This window comes from Heptranchias perlo, unplaced genomic scaffold, assembly GCF_035084215.1.
Source record: "Heptranchias perlo isolate sHepPer1 unplaced genomic scaffold, sHepPer1.hap1 HAP1_SCAFFOLD_53, whole genome shotgun sequence".
Classification (NCBI taxonomy): Eukaryota; Metazoa; Chordata; class Chondrichthyes; order Hexanchiformes; family Hexanchidae; genus Heptranchias; species Heptranchias perlo.
Genome location: NW_027139548.1, coordinates 5,647,548 through 5,669,337, shown reverse-complemented (window position 1 = coordinate 5,669,337; position 21,790 = coordinate 5,647,548). Strand labels below are relative to the sequence as shown.

Genomic DNA, 21,790 nt, shown 5'->3' with positions numbered 1-21,790 from the left:
AATAATAATCTGCCTTTCTGGTTTTCCTTCAGTCGTAGATAAATTCATATTTATCCAAATTATAAAGCATCTGACATGTATTTGCCCACTCACTCAAATTGCCTAAATCGCCTTGAAGCCTCTTTGCATCCTCCTCAGATCTCACGATCCCACCTAGTTTTTTGTCCTCAGTAAACTTGGAAATATTACATTTGGTTCCCTCATCCAAATCATTGATAAATATTGAGAATAGTTGGGGCCTAAGCACTGATCACTGCGTTACCCCACTAGTCACTGCCTGCCACCCCGAAAAAGACCCATTTATTCCTACTCTCTGTTTCCGGTCTGTTAACCAATTTTCAATCCATGCCAGTATATTACCCTCAATCCCATGTTCTTTAATTTTTACACTAACCTCTTGTGTGGGACTTTATCAAAGGCCTTCTGAAAATCCCAATAAACCATATCCACTTGTTCTCCCTTATCTATTCTTCCAGTTACATCCTCAAAATAATCCAGTAGGTTTGGAAAAAATGATTTTCCTTTCATGAATCCATATTTACTTTTCTAATCCCGTTGATACTGTATAAGTCTCCTGTTACCACGTCCTTCATAATAGATTCCAGCATTTTCCATACTACTGATGTCAGGCTAACCGGTCTGTAGTTCGATATTTTCCCTCTCCCTCCTTTTTTTAAGGACTGTCATTTCATTAGACCTCTGGCGAACAGCACTGTACAATTCCCTCCAGTCCGACAAACAACCGTTCACGACTGCTATCTGTTTCCGGTCCATTAGCGATTTCTGTATTCATGTTGCTGCTGCCACCTATGTTCCATGGGCCGCAATCTTGATGATAAGCCCACCGTGCGGCACTTTATGAAACGCCTTTTGAAAGTCCACTTCCACCAACTGAATTGCCCTCATCTCCATGTCCAAAAAGAAATTCAAAAGGCTAATGGGATTATGAACTTTATCTGAAGCGGGCTGGAAGATAACATGATGGAAGTTATGTTACAGCTGTACAGTGCTCTGACTAGACCTCCATCTGGAGTAAATTTGTTCATTTCTGGGCACTGCACCTCAGGAAGGACATGTTGGCCTTGAAGGGGGCACAGAGCTGATTCACCAGAATGATACCGGGGATAAAAGGGTTAAATTACGAGGACAGTTTGCAGAGACGGAGGTTTGTGTTCTCTCGAGTATAGAAGATTAAGGGCTGATCTAACCGAGGGGTTTAAGATGATTAAAGGATTCCATAGGGTCGATCGAGAGAAACTATTTCCTGAGGTGGAGGAGTCGAGAACAAGGGGGCATAAACTTAAAATTAGAACAAGGCCATTCAGGGCTGATGTAACGAAGCTATTCTTCACACAAAGGGCAGTGGAAATCTGGAACTCTCTCCCCCAAAATGCGATTGAGGCTGGGGGTCCATTGAAAATTTCAAAACTGGGCTTCATAGATTTTTGTTGAGCCACTCCAAAAACGTCAAGGAAACAAGGCTGGTAAATGGAGTCAATCTGAAGATCAGCGGTGATCCAAGTGAATGGCAGCACAGGGATGAATTGTTGAATGGCCTCCTCCTGTTCCTGTATCCCTAGAATAAGAAGAGGGGGTGAGATTAAGGTGATGGTGTCAGAATGGGGATCAGGGGTCAGATTGTGCAGAAGGGAACTAAATTGGACAGCTCTTTCAAAGAGCCGGCACAGGCACGACGGGACAAATGTCCTCCTTCTGTGTAGTAAGATTCAAAGATTCTATGATCCCATGCATCAAAAGGGTCAGATTGAGAAAAATGGGTTCAGATTAAGAGAAGTGATGAGCTTGAGGAGAATGGGTGAGATAGAGGAGAAGGGATCAGATTGAGGAGAACGGGTCTGGTTGAGGAGAACGGGTCAGAATGAGGTTGGTGGAGACTTGGGCAGATTGACGGCGGTGGGAGTGCGGTTGGAGTTTCGCCAGAATATCGGAACAGGAGTTGGTCATTTATCCCCTCGAAACTGTTCCGTCATTCAATGAGATCACGGCTGATCTGGATTGAGAAAGGGTATTGATCTGAAGGAATTTTCTGCCAGGGCGTGTGTTCACAGGGCGGCTGTGTGTTTATCGTGAAGGGAATGAAATTCCTTTCGAGAGATAAGGTCGCTGTATCGCTAGCGTTCCAGAGCCCCGATAATTCAGTCCGTAGAGTGCTAGACTTTGAATCTGACGGTCCAGGGTTCTAGTCACTCTTCAAACGCTGCTTTTACGCCTCAAAGTACCAGTATTAGAAAATAACTTATATTTGAAAAAAACTCAGGTTTTGTGGCAAATGTTTAAAATATATTGATGCATTTTTTTCAGACGGCAGGCAAGATCAATGTAAATGTTTGTGTTTCATGGTGCTGCAAGAATTCGTAAAAATTGAGAATCTTAATTTGAAAGCAGCTCTCGGACAAGCATTTATATTCTGGACCCTCAGAATGAATGTTTGTTGCTTTACCGACTGAGCTCTCGTTCAACTTCTGACAGCGACCTTCAATGGCTGACATGGAGCATTACCTCTTTCCCATTTTTCATTTCCTTCTGCAGTAACTCCGCCTGTGCAGTTCATTTCTCTCCCACTCCCCACACTCCCTGCCTGCCACAGGCCTCACTTCAAAAATACTCTTCCTCCCACCAACTTCAAGCTCTTTAACAACGGCACAATCCAAAACACAGCGGGCAATAAAGGCTCAAGGTTCAATTTTGAAACAATTCAATCTGCTTCGGTAAAGTGTGGTCTCGGGGGAGCAGTTCGAAAGGCAAATGGTATTTTGGCCTTCGTTGCAAGAGGATTTGAGTAGAGGAGTTGTGTTTGAGTCGGGTCACCACCAGTAATGTTAGATTGGAATCACCACCAGTAATGTTAGATTAGAATCACCACCAGTAATATAAGATTAGAATCACCACCAGTAATGTTAGAGTAGGATCACCACCAGTAATGTTAGAGCAGGATCACCACCAGTAATGTTAGAGTAGGATCACCACCAGTAATGTTAGAGTAGGATCACCATCAGTTATGTTAGAGTGGAGTCTCCATCAATAATGTTGGAGTTGGATCACCACCTGTAATGTTAAAGTAGGGTCACTATCAGATTGTTAGAGTCCGATCACCACCTGTCATGTTAGAGTAGGATCACCAACAGTAATGTTAGAGTAGGATCACCATTATTAATGTTCGAATAGGGTCACCATCAATAATGTTAGAGTAGACTCACCACCAGTAATGTTTGAGTAGGGTTAACACCTTTACTGTTAGAGTACGGTCACCACCAGTAATATTAGAGTAGGATCACCACCAGTAATGTTCGAATAGGATCACCACCAGTAATAAGAGTAAGGTCACCATCGTGAACATTAGAGTAAGTGCACCACCAGTAATGTTAGAGTACAGTCACCACCAGTAATGTTAGAGTACAGTCACCACCAGTAATGTTAGAGTACAGTCACCACCAGTAATGTTAGAGTACAGTCACCACCAGTAATATTAGATTAGGATCACCATCAATAATATTAGAGTCGGATCACCACCAGTAATGGAAGAGTAGGGTGTCCAACATTGATACTATAATGGGACACCAGCAGAAATGATACAATTGGGTCACCTCAATTATTATTAGAATAAGGTCACCGAAAGTAATGTTAGAGAAGGATCACCACCAGTCATATTAGAGTAGGAGAACTGGAAGTAATGTTAGAGTAGAGTCACCACCAGTACCGTTACAATAGGATAACCAGAATTAATGTGAGAGTAGGGTCAGCAGCAATAAGATCACGGTAGGATCACCAGCAGCAATGTTAGAGTAGGATCACCACAAGTAATGTTGGAGTCGCATTACCACCAGTAATGTTAGACTAGGATCACCACCAATAACGTTAGAGTCGGGTCACCACCAGTAATGGAACAACGGAAATTCGAGAGTATGATCACCACTAGTCATGTTGAGCAGGATTAACACCAGTAATGATAGAGTTGGGCCACCACCAGTAAGGAATCAGTATGATCATCACCCGTAATGTTAGAGTAGGATCTTCACAAGTAATCTTCGGATTGAGTCACCACCAGTGATGTTAATGTAGGATTACCACCAGTAATGTTATAGTCGGGTGACCACAATTAATGTTATATTAGCCTTACCACGATTAATGTTAGAGTAGAGTCACCACCAGAATTTAGAGTAGAGTCACCACCAGTAATATGAGAGCAGTGTGACAACCTTAAATATGAGATTAGGGTCACCACCAGTAATGTTCTATTCGGGTCACCACCAGCAATGTTAGAGTAGGGTCACCACCAGTAGTGTTAGAGTAGCGACACTATTGGCAACGTTAGAGTCGGGTCACCATCAATAGTGATGGAGTCGGGTCACCACGAGTAATGTTAGAGTCGAGTCACCAAAATAATTTAGAGTTGCGTCACCACCAGTCATGTTAGAGTGTGTTCAACAGAAGTAACGTTACATTAGTGTTATCAACAAAAATGTCTGACCAGAAATATTAGAGTAGGGTCATCACCAGTGCTTTTTGAGTACTGTCACCACCTGAAATGTTGGAGTGGCATCATCACCAGTAATGTTAGAGTCCGATTACCAACAATACTGTTATAATAGGTTCATCACAATTTAATGTTAGAGAAGGGTCACCAGCAGTAATGTTATAGTAGGATCAGCATCAGAAATGATAGGCTGGGGCCACCAACATTAATGTTAGTGAAGCGTCACCTCGAGTAATATGAGAGTAAGGTGACCACCCGCTATGATAGAGTGGGGACACCATCAATAATGTTACAGTGGGTTCACAACCAGTGATGTTGGAGGAGGGTCAGCACCAGTAATATTAGGGAAGTGTCTTCACCATTAATGTTAGAGTAGTGTCAACACCAGTAATGTTAAAATAACGTCACCACCATTAATGTTGCAGCAGGGTCACCACCAGTGATGTTACAGTGGGGTCACCACCAGTAATGTTACAGTGGGGTCACCATCAGTAATGCTATAGCATGGTCAACAAAAATAATCGCACCGTTAATGTTAGGGTAGAGTCACCTCCAGTAATTTTAGAGTTGCGATAACACCAGCCATGTTAGAATCGGATCCCCATTGGTAATTTCAGATTCGGTATCACAATCACTAAGTGTAGAGTAGGGTCTCCAACAGTAATATTACAATGTGAAACCAACAGAAATGTTACAATTTGGTCACCACAATTAATGTTCGAATATGGTCACCAAAATTAATGTTAGAGTAGGATCACCACCAGTAATGTTAGAGTTGGATCACCACCAGTAATATTGGAGTAGGATCACCTCCAGTAATGGTAGAGTAGGGTCACCACTGGCAATATTGGAGTTGGATCACCACCACTAATGTTAGAAAAGTGTCACCACCGGTAATTTTAAAGTAGGATCACTACCAATCATGATGGAGTAGAGTCCCACGCTGTCTTGGTTCTCAGTCCTGGAACTGGGGTATGCCCGAGACCAGACACTCTCACTCTGAGATCTTTTTGTACATTGTTCCTATGAGAATGTCTAAGGGTGCCCCCTCCACTTAAAATGCATATAAGCTTTTCGTATTTCAGTGAGATACCTCCATAGCCTGTAGAAGTGTGGTGAACAATGGGTTAATATAAGTAGCCCATTTTGCTAGCTAGAATTAGAAACAATGAGCTTCTTCTTTGACGACTGGTTTACGTTATTAATTTCCTTTATGAATAAGCATACCTTGTGTTGATCAAGTGAAGAGATAAGATGGGGCTGAGTTCTGGTGTGGGGGTCTTGTGCAGCTGCAGTAATGAATGGATCTTCCTTTTCAGACAAGGTCGAAAAACATACCGAGCCAGAGATAAGGAAGCCTCCCTTTTCCTTGGCATACACAATACCTGTGAGTGGTCGGCCATTATGTCACTCAGCCTGGCTTGACCAGACTCAGCTTATGATTGGTGTTAACCCTTTGATACTCATGTCCCTCGCCTGTCTGAAAATGTATAATTGTTTGCATCTCCGCATGTAATTTTGCCTGTTCTATGAGATTGACAAAGACTCTATTAGTTTTGAAATCGATTCTGTAGAATAGGTCAGCTGTTACAGCTAATAAAATTGTGTTGAACTTTCAAGGTGTATTCGATTCAGTTTTTGCTGAACCAGACTAAGAGTAAAAGAATCCGGTTCGTCATTTGGGGGCTCGGGTCCGGGATCTCAACGGTCGATCACCGAGAGTTCGCGGCGTAAGAGGCGCATTGTCTCGGACACGGAGGAAGGAGAGGGCGCCCCGGGGTGAGTAAATCTTCTTTACCACTTCGGCTTTCCTAAATCTGTTAAGTCTGACGACGAATCGTCCAATCGCTAACACTTATGTGGCGTCCTTACGAGATTCGGCTTAGTCTGGTGAATACACAGATATAGGTCAGTGATTGATATCACTGAGGCTCAGTCGGCGTACTGAGGAAGTATTCTTGGTCAGTGATTAAAAATATCACTGAGTCAGAGTTCGCGTTCCTGGTAATTGGATATAAACATGAAACGAACGCGGTAAGTCAGTGATCCGATATCACTGAGTCAGAGGTCAGACTTCGAGTCCCTGCTGATTGGATATAAACAAGAACTCCGAATAAGTCAGTGATCAAACATCACTGGCTCAGAGTTCGAGTCTCTGGTAATTGGGTATAAACCAGAACTTCGAATCCTTGGGGAGTGGGTACAAACAGGAACTGATTGCTTGTGCTGATCGACTACAGAAGGAAGTGCCTTTCTCGAACGCCCCGCCTTAGACCGGTTGTTAAGAGGGGAGATCCCCCACGGGAAGGTCAGGACCCTGAAGTGGGCGGAGAGAGATACAAAGGCACTTAGGATTGTAAGACACAAGCAGTCAGGACCATAATTAAATCCAGTAAGCAACTGGGTGTCGATAATACGATAGTGTTAACCAGTTGACTTGACTGGGTAGCGACAATACGGTTGTGTTAACTGGTTGACTAAGACTAAGGACAAGGAGAGATAAAATGTTTAATTGTCAGGACATCTCTGTGGAACCGGGAAGTGCCTTACAGCCTTTGTGTGAAAAATATCCAGACAAGGCAAAACAATTTAGACAGTTGTCAGGGGGACTGAATAAAAAACTGTGGAATGTTCAATGGCCATTGGGAGGAACTATAAACCTAGATGCCGTCATGAAGGCTCAGGAATTAATTTGGAAAAATAAAGGAGGTAAACCAGCCAAAGGGTTAATTACTTTATGGACCAGTACTGTCAAGAATTAAAACAAGCTTCAGTATTAGCAAGCTGGCAGGAAAACGCGTTGAAGTTCCGAATAGGACTCACTGAAGGGGGAGTACTCAAGTCTGTAGAAATCCTAGAAAAAGAATGTGCTAATGAGGAGCGCTCTAAACAGGAGTCTGAAAAGACTTCCGGTGAGCCCAAAAGACTTGATAGGAGTGGATTACGTAATCCAATGAATGGCATTGCCTTGACTGAGGAAGATGATGAATTAGATGAATGGAACTTTAAGTCCCAGTTAGCTCCACAGGGTCCTTGTGCCCCTCCTGCGTACAGTGACCTCTATCCCTCGGCAGCTCTGAGACCGGTTGTTCAAATAGCTGCGATAAAGCCTCAAACACTGGAAAGCCAGGAGACGACTTGATATCACTCGACTCAAAACGTAATACTGAGACACTAGTTAGATATGAACCGACCCCTTGCCAGTTACCAATGATACAGGTGCCGAATCCCGCCTATGTCCCGGCTAACGCCGGAGTACCCGGCAACCCCCAAACGATGAATGTGTACTGTCCATGGAAACCCCACGAGATAATGGCTATTCTAACCGGGATACCGGATAGAAAAAAAGCACCTACCTCATTTGTGGATTTTCTTTGAACTACCATTTCCGTCTATAATGCAGAATCAAGGGACTGATGGTCGCTAATACAGCAAGTTTTAACCCCTGCTGAACATACTAAATTCCTAACCCAGTTGACTTATCCGAATCATGCTGCACTGGTGGAGCAGGTAGCAAATGATGAACAGCGCCAGCAGCGTCTTTTTGCTGCCCTTAGCGCTATTCTACAAAAACCAGTTGACATAACCAAGATCTTAGACACCAAGCCTAAAAAGGGAGAGGGAACAGAAGAATATTTGGAAAGATTCTCTGAAATATACCAGAATCAGTCAGGGGATGTAGCATACCGTGACAAAAAGGACTCACCACAGTACTGCGCTATGCTATTGAACTGCCTACCGATTCAGGTTGCTCAAGCAATTAAGACTATTAATATGAACTGGTCAGAGAATACTCCCACCCAGATGAATAGGGCAGTGAAATGCTACTGGACGAATAATAAGCACCAGGAAGGTCAAGCCCAAGTTAGGGTCAAGACTGAGTATGTGATGAAAAAGGAAGAGCCAAAACTCATAACAGGATATCAGATGGAGCCTCAGTCTTGTGTCCCAGGATGGGTGGACAGAGAAGGGAATGGATATCTTACACATCCTAACGGACCAACCGCCCCTAATTATGGCCCACCCTATGTTCCCCCGAGACGTAATTCTGAAGCGAAAAGAGGAGGAGGGAGACAAACAGGGTCAGATGGCTGTTTCAATTGTGGTCAGCGGGGCCACTGGAGCAAGGAATGTCCCTCCCGTAGACAACAAAGAGGGGAACATATGCAAGGGCAGCGAAGAGGAGGTTGGCAAGGGAATCAAGGACGAGGAAGATATACGGACTTTTCCCAAAATAATCCCTTCCCCCAGTATTGACTAGTTAACCTTGTGGTAAACGGGATCCAGTCAGAGCAGGAGCCCGTTCTGTCATTAATGATCGAAGGAACCCCACATATATTCTTAGTAGACACTGGAGCAACTATGTTATCTGTCCGATCGGAGCTCAATCTCCCTGAGTCCGGGGAAAGACAGAGTCTGTCTGGTTTTCAGGGACAAGTGAGCCAATACCCGATATCTGAACCAGTGGAAGTATATTTTGGAAATGTGTCAGTAAAACACCAATTTATAATCACAAGTGGATTAGACTGTAACCTCATGGCTCGAGACTTGCTCTGTACATTCCGCCTGAGCATTGAGTGCGGGGACGAAGGACTGACTGTGAAACCATGGGCCCCCAACAGGCAGTGTTATGTTTCCATCACCCCACAATGGTGGTCTCTAGGTTTTAAGGATGAGGGTCCCCTTCATGTAACCTTGGCCTACGATATGAGTGGGAGAAATAAGGAATTGGAGGACTTTTACCGAAGCCATGTAGGAACGGAATGGGAAGTTATCCGTCGAGCTATGGTTACAGGACCAGAAGGGAGAGCAGAGTATGTTCAGATCCCCTCAGAGTTGTGGAAGGAAGCACCTATTGCAGGTTACATCGCTCGACGTGCTGCAAAAACAATGGGATGGGATCCAGGATACTTTGAAATAAAAAGGGCCCCACATATCACCCGGGAGGTGAATTACCCGCACCATGCGAGAGATCTAGGACCCATGGTAAAACACACAGTCGAACAAGCTGATCCAAATAACCGGCAGAAACAGATCCTGTCATGTGGCCGGACTGTTCTGTTTTATCAGACACCAAAGATTAACAGGGCACAATTGCGCCACCATGTGGGCAAAGAAAAAACAGAATATGTCAGGTGCGATGCGTTGAGATGACTCCTATTCATATTCCCCTGCAGGACAATATTGCATTACCCTCTATTCGACAATATCCACTAAAGCAACAGGCGATACCAAGCATTGACAAATTGATCGCTGGATTATTAAAGCAAGGGATTTTGATTAAATGTCAGTCCCCGTGTAACACGCCCATTCTTGCAGTTCCGAAGCCAGGGAAACCAGACCAGTACAGATTAGTACAGGATTTACGATCTATTAATGCTATTGTACAATCGCTACACGCATTTGTACCCAATCCGGCCCATATTCTGGCGCAAGTCCCGGCAGCAGCTAAAATCTTTGCAGTAGTTGATCTCCAACATGCCTTTTTCGCCTTGCCGCTAGACCCATCTAGCCAGTATCTTTTTGCCTTCACTTACAAGGGACAACAATATACGTGGACCCGACTGCCACAAGGCTTCGTTAACTCCCCAACGTTATTTTCTAGATGCCTACAGGAGCAATTACAGGCATTGACTTTAAAACAAGGGTCTGCACTAGTCCAATATGTGGACGATCTGTTGATAGCCAGCCCTGATGAGCAGATTAAACGGGAAGACACTGCCCAACTGCTAAATCACTTATCCTCGCTAGGGTACATAGTATCCCAATCGAAAGCACTGGTGGCCCAACAGAGGGTTAAGTTTCTTGGCGTCTTGCTCTCAGCAACTGAGCGAGGCTTAGAAAGAAGCAGGATTGAACCAATCTGTCAATTCTCTGTACCTCGCACTGCAAAGGAAGTACGGCAGTGGATGGGAATGGTAAACTATTGCAGATAGTGGATTCCTAATATTGCCTTGGAGACTAAGTTATTAACGCCATATACCAACAAAGCGGGCGAATTTCAACTAGATTCTGACGCCTTAGAGGCATTCAAGAAATTAAAGGCAGCTTTGTCACAAGCACCCGCATTGGGGAGACCCCTGTACGACAGACCCTTTCAGTTGTACTGTACTCTCCTCACTGATTGCTCGACTGCTGTTCTAACTCAAAAACATGGAGACAAGCATAGACTGGTAGCGTACTACTCCTCGAAACTAGATCCGGTAGCACTGGGACATCCAGTTTGTACTCAGATTTTAACGGCCATTTACAATAGCCTGCAGTCGGCTGCTAATCTGACTTTACAACAGGACATCACTGTATACAGTTCACACTCGGTGACTGCATTATTAGGCCAGCTGCAGACTCAACATCTTACCATGGCCCGACAAAATAAGTATGAGATATATCTCCTGAATAATCCTAAGCTGCGATTTAAACATTGTACTACCATCAACCCAGCATGTTTTCTCACAGAACCACCCTTTGAACAAACTGACCCAGGATACGATTGTTTATCTTTAATTAAGGAAGACACCTCTGTCAGAGACGATCTGTCTGATGTCCCAATAAAGGATCCAGACCTAACTATGTATGTAGATGGGAGTGCCTCTATTGGTTCCTTTGGGGAGAAACTTTCGGGATATGCAATCGTGAATCAATACCGTGAAACTATTGAATCTGCTGCTTTTGAGTTTCCATATTCTGCCCAACAAGCGGAACTGTTTGCATTAAAAGAGCCTGCATTTTAGGGAAAAACTTGAGTGTGAACATCTATACAGATTCGAGATACGCTTTCGGAGTAGTTCACGATTTTGGACAGTTATGGATCAACAGAGGATTTCTGACTTCTGCAGGTACGCAGATTTCCCATCAGACATTAGTCTCAGATTTATTACAAGCCCTTATGCTACCAAGACAGATCTCGGTTATGAAATGCTCCGCCCACACGACAGGACAGACCTCAGTCGATATAGGGAATAGATATACGGATCGGGAAGCGAAGGAAGCGTCCCAAACACAGAGGGTGGTTGTCCCGAGAATGATGAGTCAGACTAAAAGCTCAAACCAGAGCAAGTCTCCCTCTGAAAAGCCAATGCCAACCATCCAAGACGTCATTAAATTACAGGAGGACGCTCCTGGCGGTGACAAGCAAATGTGGGAACAACTTGGTTGTACTTATGACTGTGTATCTAAATTGTGGCTTACCCCTGCGGGGCAGACTTGTATGTTGGATGAATTAGCAGTATGGGTTATTGAATGTATACACTTTGCAACTCATTGTGGGGCCAAAGCTGCTAGCGATACACTGCTGGCCACTTGGTGGCATCCTAGGTTGCAAGCCCTAGCCCAGGGCATCAGCAGTCGTTGCCTTATTTGTCGGAAACACAACCCTGGAAAGGCAGTGTCTTGCGAAAGGGGAAAAACCCCTTTACCTGAAGGTCCCTTTGAGACCCTCCAAATGGACTACATTGAGTTGGAAAGATGTCAGGGTTATAAATATGTTTTAGTTATTGTTGATGTATTTAGTAAATGGATAGAGGCCTATCCGACAACGGATAATAAAGCCTCCACTGTTGTAAAAGTTCTGATGAAGGAGATCATTCCTAGATACGGAATCCCAAATCAATTGAGTTCAGATAACGGCCCTCATTTTGTAGGTCAGGTGAATATGGAATTCTGCACCCTGATGGGCATCAAACAACAGCTACATTGTGCCTATAAGCCATAGGCCGCTGGGTTGGTTGAGCGTGCTAACCAGACTTTGAAAAATAAACTGGCTAAGCTGCAGGCTGAGACTGGTACTACTTAGCTCAAACTTCTTCCTTTCGCCTTATTTCAGATACGTACTACCCCGGCTGGGGCAATGCGGTTAAGTCCTGCTGAAATTATATAAGGTAGACCCCTCAAGACCCCGTGGAATCAAAACGTTCCGAAGGCCGTCCATTTTCACCACTTGACGACAGAAATGACTAACTATATTTTATCATTAACTAAGGCATTGAGAAGCCTTCACTCTCGTGTACGAGCTGCTTACATCGAACGTCCTCCGATAACCAGTCCATCTAAAATCGAACCGGGAATGTACGTGTTAATCAGAAATTGGACAAGGAAAGGACTGCAACCTCGTTGGGAGGGGCCCTATCAAGTCTTACTCACCACCCCTACCGCTGTGAAAGTAGAGGGGAAGAGTGTCTGGGTTCACCTCCACCACTGTAAAACTATCAGTCCCACGTTTTAAATTTAAAATGCTAACTTCTCTTTTCTTTCAAGAAATCTTTCCTATACAGGTGCCGTGACCAGCCATGAAAGCCTGACTGCGGATCTCCTCTTTCGCACTCTGCTTGACCCTGGGAGTGAACAAACAGGATACATGTCAACGCGACCAGCCTGAACACATATACAACCTATGCTCAGGAGACGTACTTCGATGCAACGACCCAGATGGATTCGGAATATGGAACGTCACCCAGGTGGACGCCTCTACCGGGCTCTTGCGGCAGCCCTACCGCACACTGATATTGGGAGCACAAGAAATTAACAGTTGCTTACCATGTTACCGGACTAAATGCAAATTTGATTTTGTTTGCCACAGAAACGAAAGTGAATTCCCAGCCCCAGATCCATGTTCTAAAGGAAGGATAAGGCGCTCTGTGTGTCGGGTATCTAGGGGATTGTATTTGAATACCTTTCTCTGTATGTCTCATCTCTATGCCCAAAGCATAAACATGTCCTCCTGCTGGGTTTGCTCCCATATCCCTACCCATTCCAAGGAAGGTATCCCTCTAAGGACGATTCCCCTAACTTCCCCAGAAATGGCGGAATGGGTGATAAATCGGAATGAAACCGACGGGAACGGTATTAGGGACAATGGCTATGTGCAAGCAAACGATCTAACAGTGCCATTTCCAGTGAGGGAGCAATGGAAAGAATATACCAACCACACCAAGTGTGGGATCAAATTTCAGGGGTGGTACCAACCCAATTACAATTGGACCCATAAGCCCCCATTCCTGATTCTCAGCAACACGTCAAGGCCCCAGGGGATAATATGCCTGTCCAAAAACACCACAGGAGGACAGGTGATGGTTGGAGCAGTTGTACTCAATACATCAATGTGACACTGTACGCCAGCGACAGTACCATCCAATGGACCGGCTGCGGAAATGGGTCAGTATTTGAGCACAGACTCCGGGGGGGGGAACAACCTCTGGGACCGGACGGGGTGCCCGCATTCACGGAATTGCCCTCCAATCTGACAGCCTACAATGGTACGTATTTCATATGCGGCCATAAGGCATACCCATGGTTGCCTCCGAAATGGACTGGGTCCTGCTATTTGGGATATCTGGTGCCATACATCCATCACTTGCCCTCCCTAGCAGATCATCGCCATTACCGACTCAAAAGGGAAATCACAGAGACAGAACGATTCTTCGCTATTTTGTTCCCTGGGCATGGGGTGGGCAGGACAATCAAGGAAATTCGGCTTATCGCTTCCGTCTTAGAACAGGTAGCTAATGAAACAGCAGACGCACTGCAGGACATTAACGCCGAAATGATAGCCATGCGTACAGTGGCCTTGCAAATTCGCATGGCTCTAGACTATTTGTTGGCCGAAAAAGGGGGAAAGTGTGCGCTGATTGGATCAGAGTGCTGCACCTACATACCAGATAACTGAGAAAACATAACTAATCTGGCTAAGCACGTACGGGACGACGTAAAGAAATTACACCAAACCCCAGGAGAAGGTTGGCTAGACTGGCTTTTCAGTAGCTCATGGGGAGCGTATCTCGTGCATGGATTGGTTATCCTAATTGCAGCAATACTCATTTTCGCCATAACCGTTCTTAGCATCAAAATTGTCTGCAAGATAACAATGAACCAAATCCGAGTATAAAGCCTTGCCCAAGCAGAACTGTTGATTAAGCAAAGATTAGTTATCATAAATGATAAAAGGGGGAATGAGAATACCTACGAGGTGCCCCTCTAATGAAAATGCATATGTAGTAAGCTTTCAGTAGTTCAGTAAGATACCTCCATAGCAAAATGGCAGTGTGGTAAACCAGGGGTTAATATAAGTAGCCCATTTTGCTAGCTAGAATTAGAACAATGAGCTTTTCAATGAGCTTTTCTTTGATCATCCGTTTATGTTATTAATTTCCTTTATGAATAAGTATGCTTTGTGATTAATCAAGCGAAGAGATATGATAGAGCTGAATTCTGGGGTAGGGAGGTATAGGGAGTGTTGTTTTGCAGCTACCTAATGAATGGATCCTTATTTCGGAAAAGGTCGAAAAACATCCCAGGCCAGAGATAAGCAAGACTCCCTTTCCTTTGACCTACGCATGAACAGGTATCACCTGTGAGTGGTCAGTTATTATGTCAGTTAGTATGGCTTGCCTAGACTCAGCTTATGATTGGTTTTAACCCATCGCTAATCATGTCCCACCCCACTCTGAAAATGTATAACTGTGTGGATCTGACTATGTAATTTTGCCTGTTCTATGAGATTGACCAGACTCTGTCAAGAGTTGAAATCAATTCTGCAGATCAGGTCAGCTGCAGCTAATAAAATTGTGTTGAACTTTCAAGTGTATTCGCATCAGTTTTTGCTGAACCAGACTAACGTTAAAAGAAATCCGGTATCGTCACTTGTACTGTGTCACTGAAAGCTAACATGCAGATGCAGCAAGCAATTAGGAAGGCAAATGCTACGTTGGCCTTTATTACATGAGGATTTGAGTACAGGAGTAAAGATGTCTTACTGCAGGTAAACAGCGCCTTGTTGAGACAGCACCTGGGATTATTGTGTACATTATGTTCTCCTTACCTAATAAAGGATATACTTGCCTAAGAGGGAATGCAAAGAAGGTTAACCAGACTGATTCCTGGGATGGCGGGATCGTCGTATGAGGAGAGATTGAGTCGACTAGACCAGTATTCTCGAGAGTTCAGAAGGATGAGAGGTGATCTCATTGAAACATACAAAATTATTACAGGACTCCACAAGGTGGACGGAGGGAGGACGTTTTCCATGGTTGGGGAGTCCAGAATCAGGGGTCAGAGTCTCAGAAGAAGGGGGAGGCCATTTAGGACTGAGATGAGGAGAAATTTCTTCATTCAGAGGGTGGTGGATCTTTGGAATTCACTACCCTAGAGGGCTGTGGACGTTCAGTCATTGAGTATATTCAAAACAGAGATCGATAGATTCCCAGATATTGAAGGGAGCAAGGGATATGGGGTATTGAAGGAAAATGGCGTTGAGTTAGAAGATCAGCCAAGATCTTGTTGAATAGCGGAGCAGGCTCGAGGGGCCGGATAGCCTACTGCTGCTCCTATTTCTTATGTTCTTATGTTGTGAGTAAGTGTGAACCAAGCCGGAAAAATAAGAGTACTTTCTAAATTGTGAGAAGTTTGACCTGTAGAGGAGCAAAGAGATTGGAGAGTCCAAGTTCACAAATCATGAAAATCTAATAGACAGGGACAAATAGCCATCAAACAGTCCAATGGAATATTATCCTTTATCTCAAGGGGACTGGAATACAAAGGGGCCGAAGTTATGCTTCAGTCGTATTGAACCTTGGCCAGACCCATCGGGAATACTGCGTTCAGTTCTGGGCACCACAACGCAGGAAGGATATACTGGCCTTGAAGTGGGTGCCGCGCAGATTCAGCAGAATAATACCGGGGCTTAGCGGGTTAAATTATGAGGACTGTCTGTATAAACCAAGTGAGTATTCCCGAGAGTAGGGAAGATTGAGGAGTGACCTGATCGAAGTGTTTAAAATGAAAAATGATTTGATAGGGCAGATACTGAGAAACACTTTCCTCTGGTGAGGGAATCAAGAACTGGGGAAGTAATCTTATAAATTATCAAGGCCATTCATTAACGAAATAATAGAATCATAGATTCATCGAATGAAACAGCACATCAGGAGGCCATTGTCTCTCGCAATCTTAGCTGTAATATCAAACTCCCCGTGAACTTTGAATATTTAACAATTCTGCTCGAGCCGTTTCCCCATGACTAGCGATTCTTGGGCTCAGTATTCATTGCACTTTTCTATTCATTTTTGCACTAAAAGACACTGATTGAGAAAGTGATGTGTTCGATATCTTCGATGTTATGAAAATAAGTATTTTTCTCAAACTTGTCCTAAATCATCGTGGTCTCCATACAATTCATATTTCCGTATCCATTGATGACTCCCAAGCTATTGTTAATTCCCCAAAACCGTAATCTTTCTAACACAATTGACAGTTTATAATCGATTGATGATTCTCGATCTATTGACCATTCTCAATCCTTTCGCTGGTCCCAATCCTTTGATGTTTTCCAATCATCGATGTTTTATTTAAAGTGAGTAATCCCGAGCCCATGTCCATTGGTTTTACTGCAGCTCCTGTGCCTTGATGAGCGGTTGGATATTTCGGTGCATTTCCCTGAATGCCGGAGTGATTCAGGCGTTGGGATCTGCGTCTGTTGTCAGTGTCTGCACGGCCGGCCTCGCTGTACCAACGGAGTGAATATCTGAGGGGGACGGGCTCTGCTTGACTTGTGCTTCTATCTGCACCGGAAACTGGGACCGGAAATGGCTGGGGTTCCGGTTAATTATAAATTTAAATTTATTGATTAGGAAAGTCTCCTGACAATCAGTAATAAAAGTAAATAAGGGAATGTTGGATTGAGACAGAAACAATCAGAGATAAATACGGAACATTCTCTTCGATCGATGTTAAATCTCTGATTATTTTGATGCAGATTCAGTCAAAATTCAACCAGTGGACGTGAAAGTAAACTTGAAACTCATCGTTAATCAAAACTACCATGAGTGAGGTTAAAATGCACATGCACTGGATTTTAATCCAACGCCTTAACCACACGTCCATTCAGGTTTAGGAAAGTCAGCATGTGAAGGGACCCATGGGGTAAGGTGGCTCAGTATCAATTCCATTGTTCTGTTTTCTATTGCAGAGAGTGGGAAAGAAACAGACAGAGAGGGAGAGAGGGCACACACATCGAGATTAAGAAACAGCCATAAAGAGAAACAGTGACAAAGAGAGAGAAAGAGAAAGATAAAGAAATAGACTGAGAGGGAGACATAAAAGATACTGAAGGAGACAAATAGACAGAGATAGAAAGATAAAGAAAAAGTGAGAGACAGAAAATAAAAGAAAATAACAGAATTGGAAAAACACTAAGCTGGAACCAATTGTGTGTCCACTCTTTCTGTGTATTTCTCCATCTCTCGCTTGAAATGTATTTAAAAGCATTTTGAACACATTCACCAGGACACAGCAAACTCTATTTTCAAGAAATAATTGTAAAATATCGATTTCAAACGAATAAATATTTCCCCACCCGTAAATTCCTGAGCAGACCCGCGAGCAGCTGCTCCGGGTGATAAAGTGAAGAGTCACTTTGCTCTGAGACGCGAGCTGTGTTCGGCACCGGCAGTTTCGGTTTCAAACGGCCCAGTAGCAGTGAACAGGTAACAGCTACCACTAGTAATATTCGAGTAAAATCACCAACAGAAATGTTAGACTCGGATCACCACCAGTGATCTTAGAATAGAGTCACTACCTGTAATGTTAGAGTATGGTCACCATCAGTGATTTTAGAATAGATTCACAACCTGTAATGTTAGAGTAGGGTCGCCATCTGTAATGTTAGAGTAGGAACACCATCACTAATGTTATATTAGATTCACCACCAGTAAGGATGGAGTGGGGGCACCATAAGTATTTTGAAGTAGGATCAACAACAACAATCTTTCAGTCGGATTACACAAGTAAAGTTAGAGTAGGATCACCGCCAGTAATGTTAGAGTAGAATTAAATCAGTATTGCGAGAGTAGGTTCACCATCAATAACGTTGGAGTAGGTATTCAACCAGTAATGTTGGAGTAGGATCACCACCAGTAATGTTCGAGTACGGTCACCACCAGCAATGTTAGAGGAGGAGTACAACATTTAATGTAAAGATAGTGTCACCACCAGTAATGTTAGTGTAGGTTCCCCACCAATAATGTTAGATAGAGTCACCAAGAGTAGTGTTATGGTAGCGTCACCACAAGTCAGCTGAGAATAGTTCACCATAATGAATGTTATGGTCAGGTCACCACCAGTAATGTTGGAGTAGCGTCGCCACCAGTAATGCGAGAGTAGGATCACCGCCACCAAAGTTAGAGCAGGATCACCACCAGTATTGTTGGATTAGGATCACCACCAGTAATGTTAGATTAGTATCACCATCATTAATGTTAGATTAGGATCACCATCAGTAATGTTAGATTAGGATCACCATCATTCATGTTAGATTAGGATCACCATCAGTAATGTTATTGTAGAGTCGCCACCTGTAATATTATAGCCGAGTCATCAACATTCATCATCAGAGTACAAAATGTGTTTCATCGATGCAATGAATGAGTCAAGACTTCAATCAATTAATATGAAACCCCACGAACCTAACAGAGTACCCGGGAGGATGTTTCCCTCGGGGTTCACGGGGCATGCGCACACTCCGTTCCCTCTGGGACGTTTTTTTCCATTCAAGAATTTTAATAGAAATAATTTCACGGACTGTCCTGTGTAATTTCCCATTTGGCGTCCAGGGTGCACTGGATTAGTTAATTGCTCCTTGTTTGTTAAGTGACTGTAACTAACGCCAATTATTGTGTAAACTGATTTTCTCAACGGGGCACCAATTGTTCTATAAAGGGGGAGTATTTTCGGATCTCAGATGAACTCCAATCGGAACCGTAAAGCCGGACAGAATTCACATATTCTTCTAAGAAATGGAAATGCCAACAATTCTTCATATTAAGGAGATTTACTACCCAGTTCTCGCAGCCTTTGGTTTTCCCGGTAAGTCAATATAAACTGTTGTTTCATAGTTGTTCACTATCTCACTGTTAATGATTATGTGACAAATTCCGAGAATGTCCTCATTTCAGAGTCACTGATCCACCGGGATAAATGAGTGAATATCAGCGGGAATTATAGCAATGGATTTCCCGGCCCCGCCAACAGTTCATAGATCACGATAGAATGTGTTGCTTGGTGTCTTTGTTAACCATTTCATTTGTACCTTTGTTACCTGTGCACTTCAAGTTGATAATTCCCCAGACTGCAGTCACCTCCACCAACAGGGGCCGTTGAAAGATAATTTGAGAACTGATTGCCGCTCAGGGACCTGCTCCCCTTTCCTCGGCTGCAAAGAACCTTCGCGGTTCCACCAGCTGCCGCTCTGTTACCGAGCAGTTTCCTGGGGCGGTTATTAATAGAAAAAGGCCAGAGTTTCGACCAAAACTGAACGTTATTATCGCAGTTGAATATTTTATTTGAATTCATATCTTTCCAGTAATTACTGTGAAATTATATTTACTTCTTGACGACGGCTGACTGAAGGGTGCTGGAAGAACGGCAGATTTTCACTCTCTCTACATTGAGTTTCAATGATTTATTTCATTTAAACAAAATGTCGTCAGCGCTCTCGTGTACAACTAAAAGAATCCGTGTGTATAAACCTAAGTAAGATCACATCGAAATACTTCCCCACAATGTGCTGTGAGATTTCTCTGACTGTCCCCGTGACTTACCTCTTGTCCCTCTTTCTTACAGCGAACCTCGTGACAATCGTGATTCTCTCCAAAGGAAATTGTGGCCTTTCCAAATGTATCTCTGTCTACATGGTGACCATGGCAACAGCAGATCTCCTGGTCATTATCTTCAATGTAATCGTGTATTTCATTTTCAGTTATCGCTTTCCATATTCATTCCTGTCCTACACTGCCGTTTGTAAGTTCATTCTGTGCATGAATCCCGCTACCCTGGATATGTCGGTGTGGTTCACAGTCTCGTTCGCATTTGACCGATTTGTATCTATATGTTGTCAGAAGTTTAAAACAAAGTATTGTACAGTGAGAACTGCGGCTGCCGTTATCACAACCATCTCTGTCCTGATCTGTTTGGAGAACATCCCCTTTTGGTTTGCATATGAACCTGACCGAATAATTAACAGTGTTCACTGGGGTTGCCACAGCAGACTGGGCTTTTTTTCATCACCTGTGGGTGCAGCGTACTCCTGGTTAAAAAGTGTTTTCGTTGCATGGCTTCCTTTTTCTTTGATATTACTGTTTAATTGTTTGACAGTCAGATGTATTTTAGAGGCCAGTAGAGCCCGCAGGGGACTCCGGGGTCGTAGCAGTGAGAATCAGAGCGATCCAGAGATGAAGAACCGAAGGAAATCCATCATTTTACTGTTCACTGTGTCGGGCAGTTTTATACTTTTGTGGCTGACAGCTATCGTTAGTTTTTTAACGACCAGACTGACACACACCGTGCATAATCAAGCCGATTATGCAGCTCCTGCCTACATCGCCACTGAAACCGGATTTATGCTCATGTATTTGAGTTCCTGTACAAACACGTGTATTTATGCAGCTACCCAAACGAAATTCAGGGAAGAGCTGAAGCAGATGATGAAATCTCCTTGGACAGTTATGCTGATATTTGTAAAAAAAATGAAAAAATATACCAAAGCTTCCTGTCTTAATTAGAACTCAAGTACTTCCGGGTACCATCTTAGAATGGCCGTCTTCCTGTCAGGACGAAAATTGATTGTCCTTGTGAAAACTAACAATTATCAGAAAACATGTCCTCCATTTTTGCCCTGCGTTTTATGTCGGCTGCTTTCCCAGGGCGAACAGAACCGTTCCCTGCGAGTACAGCGCGCTTCCCGATCAAGATTCAAAGAAAACATTCATGACTGAGCTTCAGTAGTGGAGTAGAACATGAGGTCTTCAGCGTGAACTGTTTCACACTGCAGGTACTGGAATGAGACGCCCAGTTTAATTAATATATCAAGTTTCCTTTAGTGTCGAACCAATGACGGATGTTACAATCGTGGTTATTTGTAATTCTTCTGTAATCTTCGTGTGAATATGCAGCCAAAATGACAACAGTAACTTCACTTCAAATGTATTTTATTGGATGTAAAGCGCCTTGGCACGTCTTGAGGCCGTGAAAGGCGCTATATAAATGCAAATCCCTCTTTCTTTTATTTTCAACCAGTCCTTGTAGGCGTTTACCCTCCACCCGAGCAATCAAACAACCAACGGGAGGAGGAGGCTCTGTTAACATCCCCATCCTCAATGATGGCAGAGTCCAGCTCGTGAGTGCAAAAGACAAGACTGAAGCGTTTGCAACCATCTTCATCCAAAAGTACCGAGTGGATGATCCACCTCGGCCTCCTCCCGATATCCCCACCATCACCGAAGTCAGTCTTCAGCCAATTCAATTCACTCC

General features: G+C 43.7%; 1 protein-coding gene across 1 annotated transcript; it reads left to right on the top strand.

Moving 5' to 3' along the window:
- The first annotated feature begins 19,284 nt into the window (after positions 1-19,284).
- Positions 19,285-21,042, top strand: LOC137315047 (probable G-protein coupled receptor 139). Its single transcript, XM_067980001.1, has 2 exons — positions 19,285-19,348; positions 20,105-21,042. The coding sequence occupies exons 1-2, from the start codon at positions 19,285-19,287 to the stop codon at positions 21,040-21,042; spliced, it is 1,002 nt and encodes a 333-aa protein (XP_067836102.1).
- The last annotated feature ends 748 nt before the right edge of the window (positions 21,043-21,790 follow it).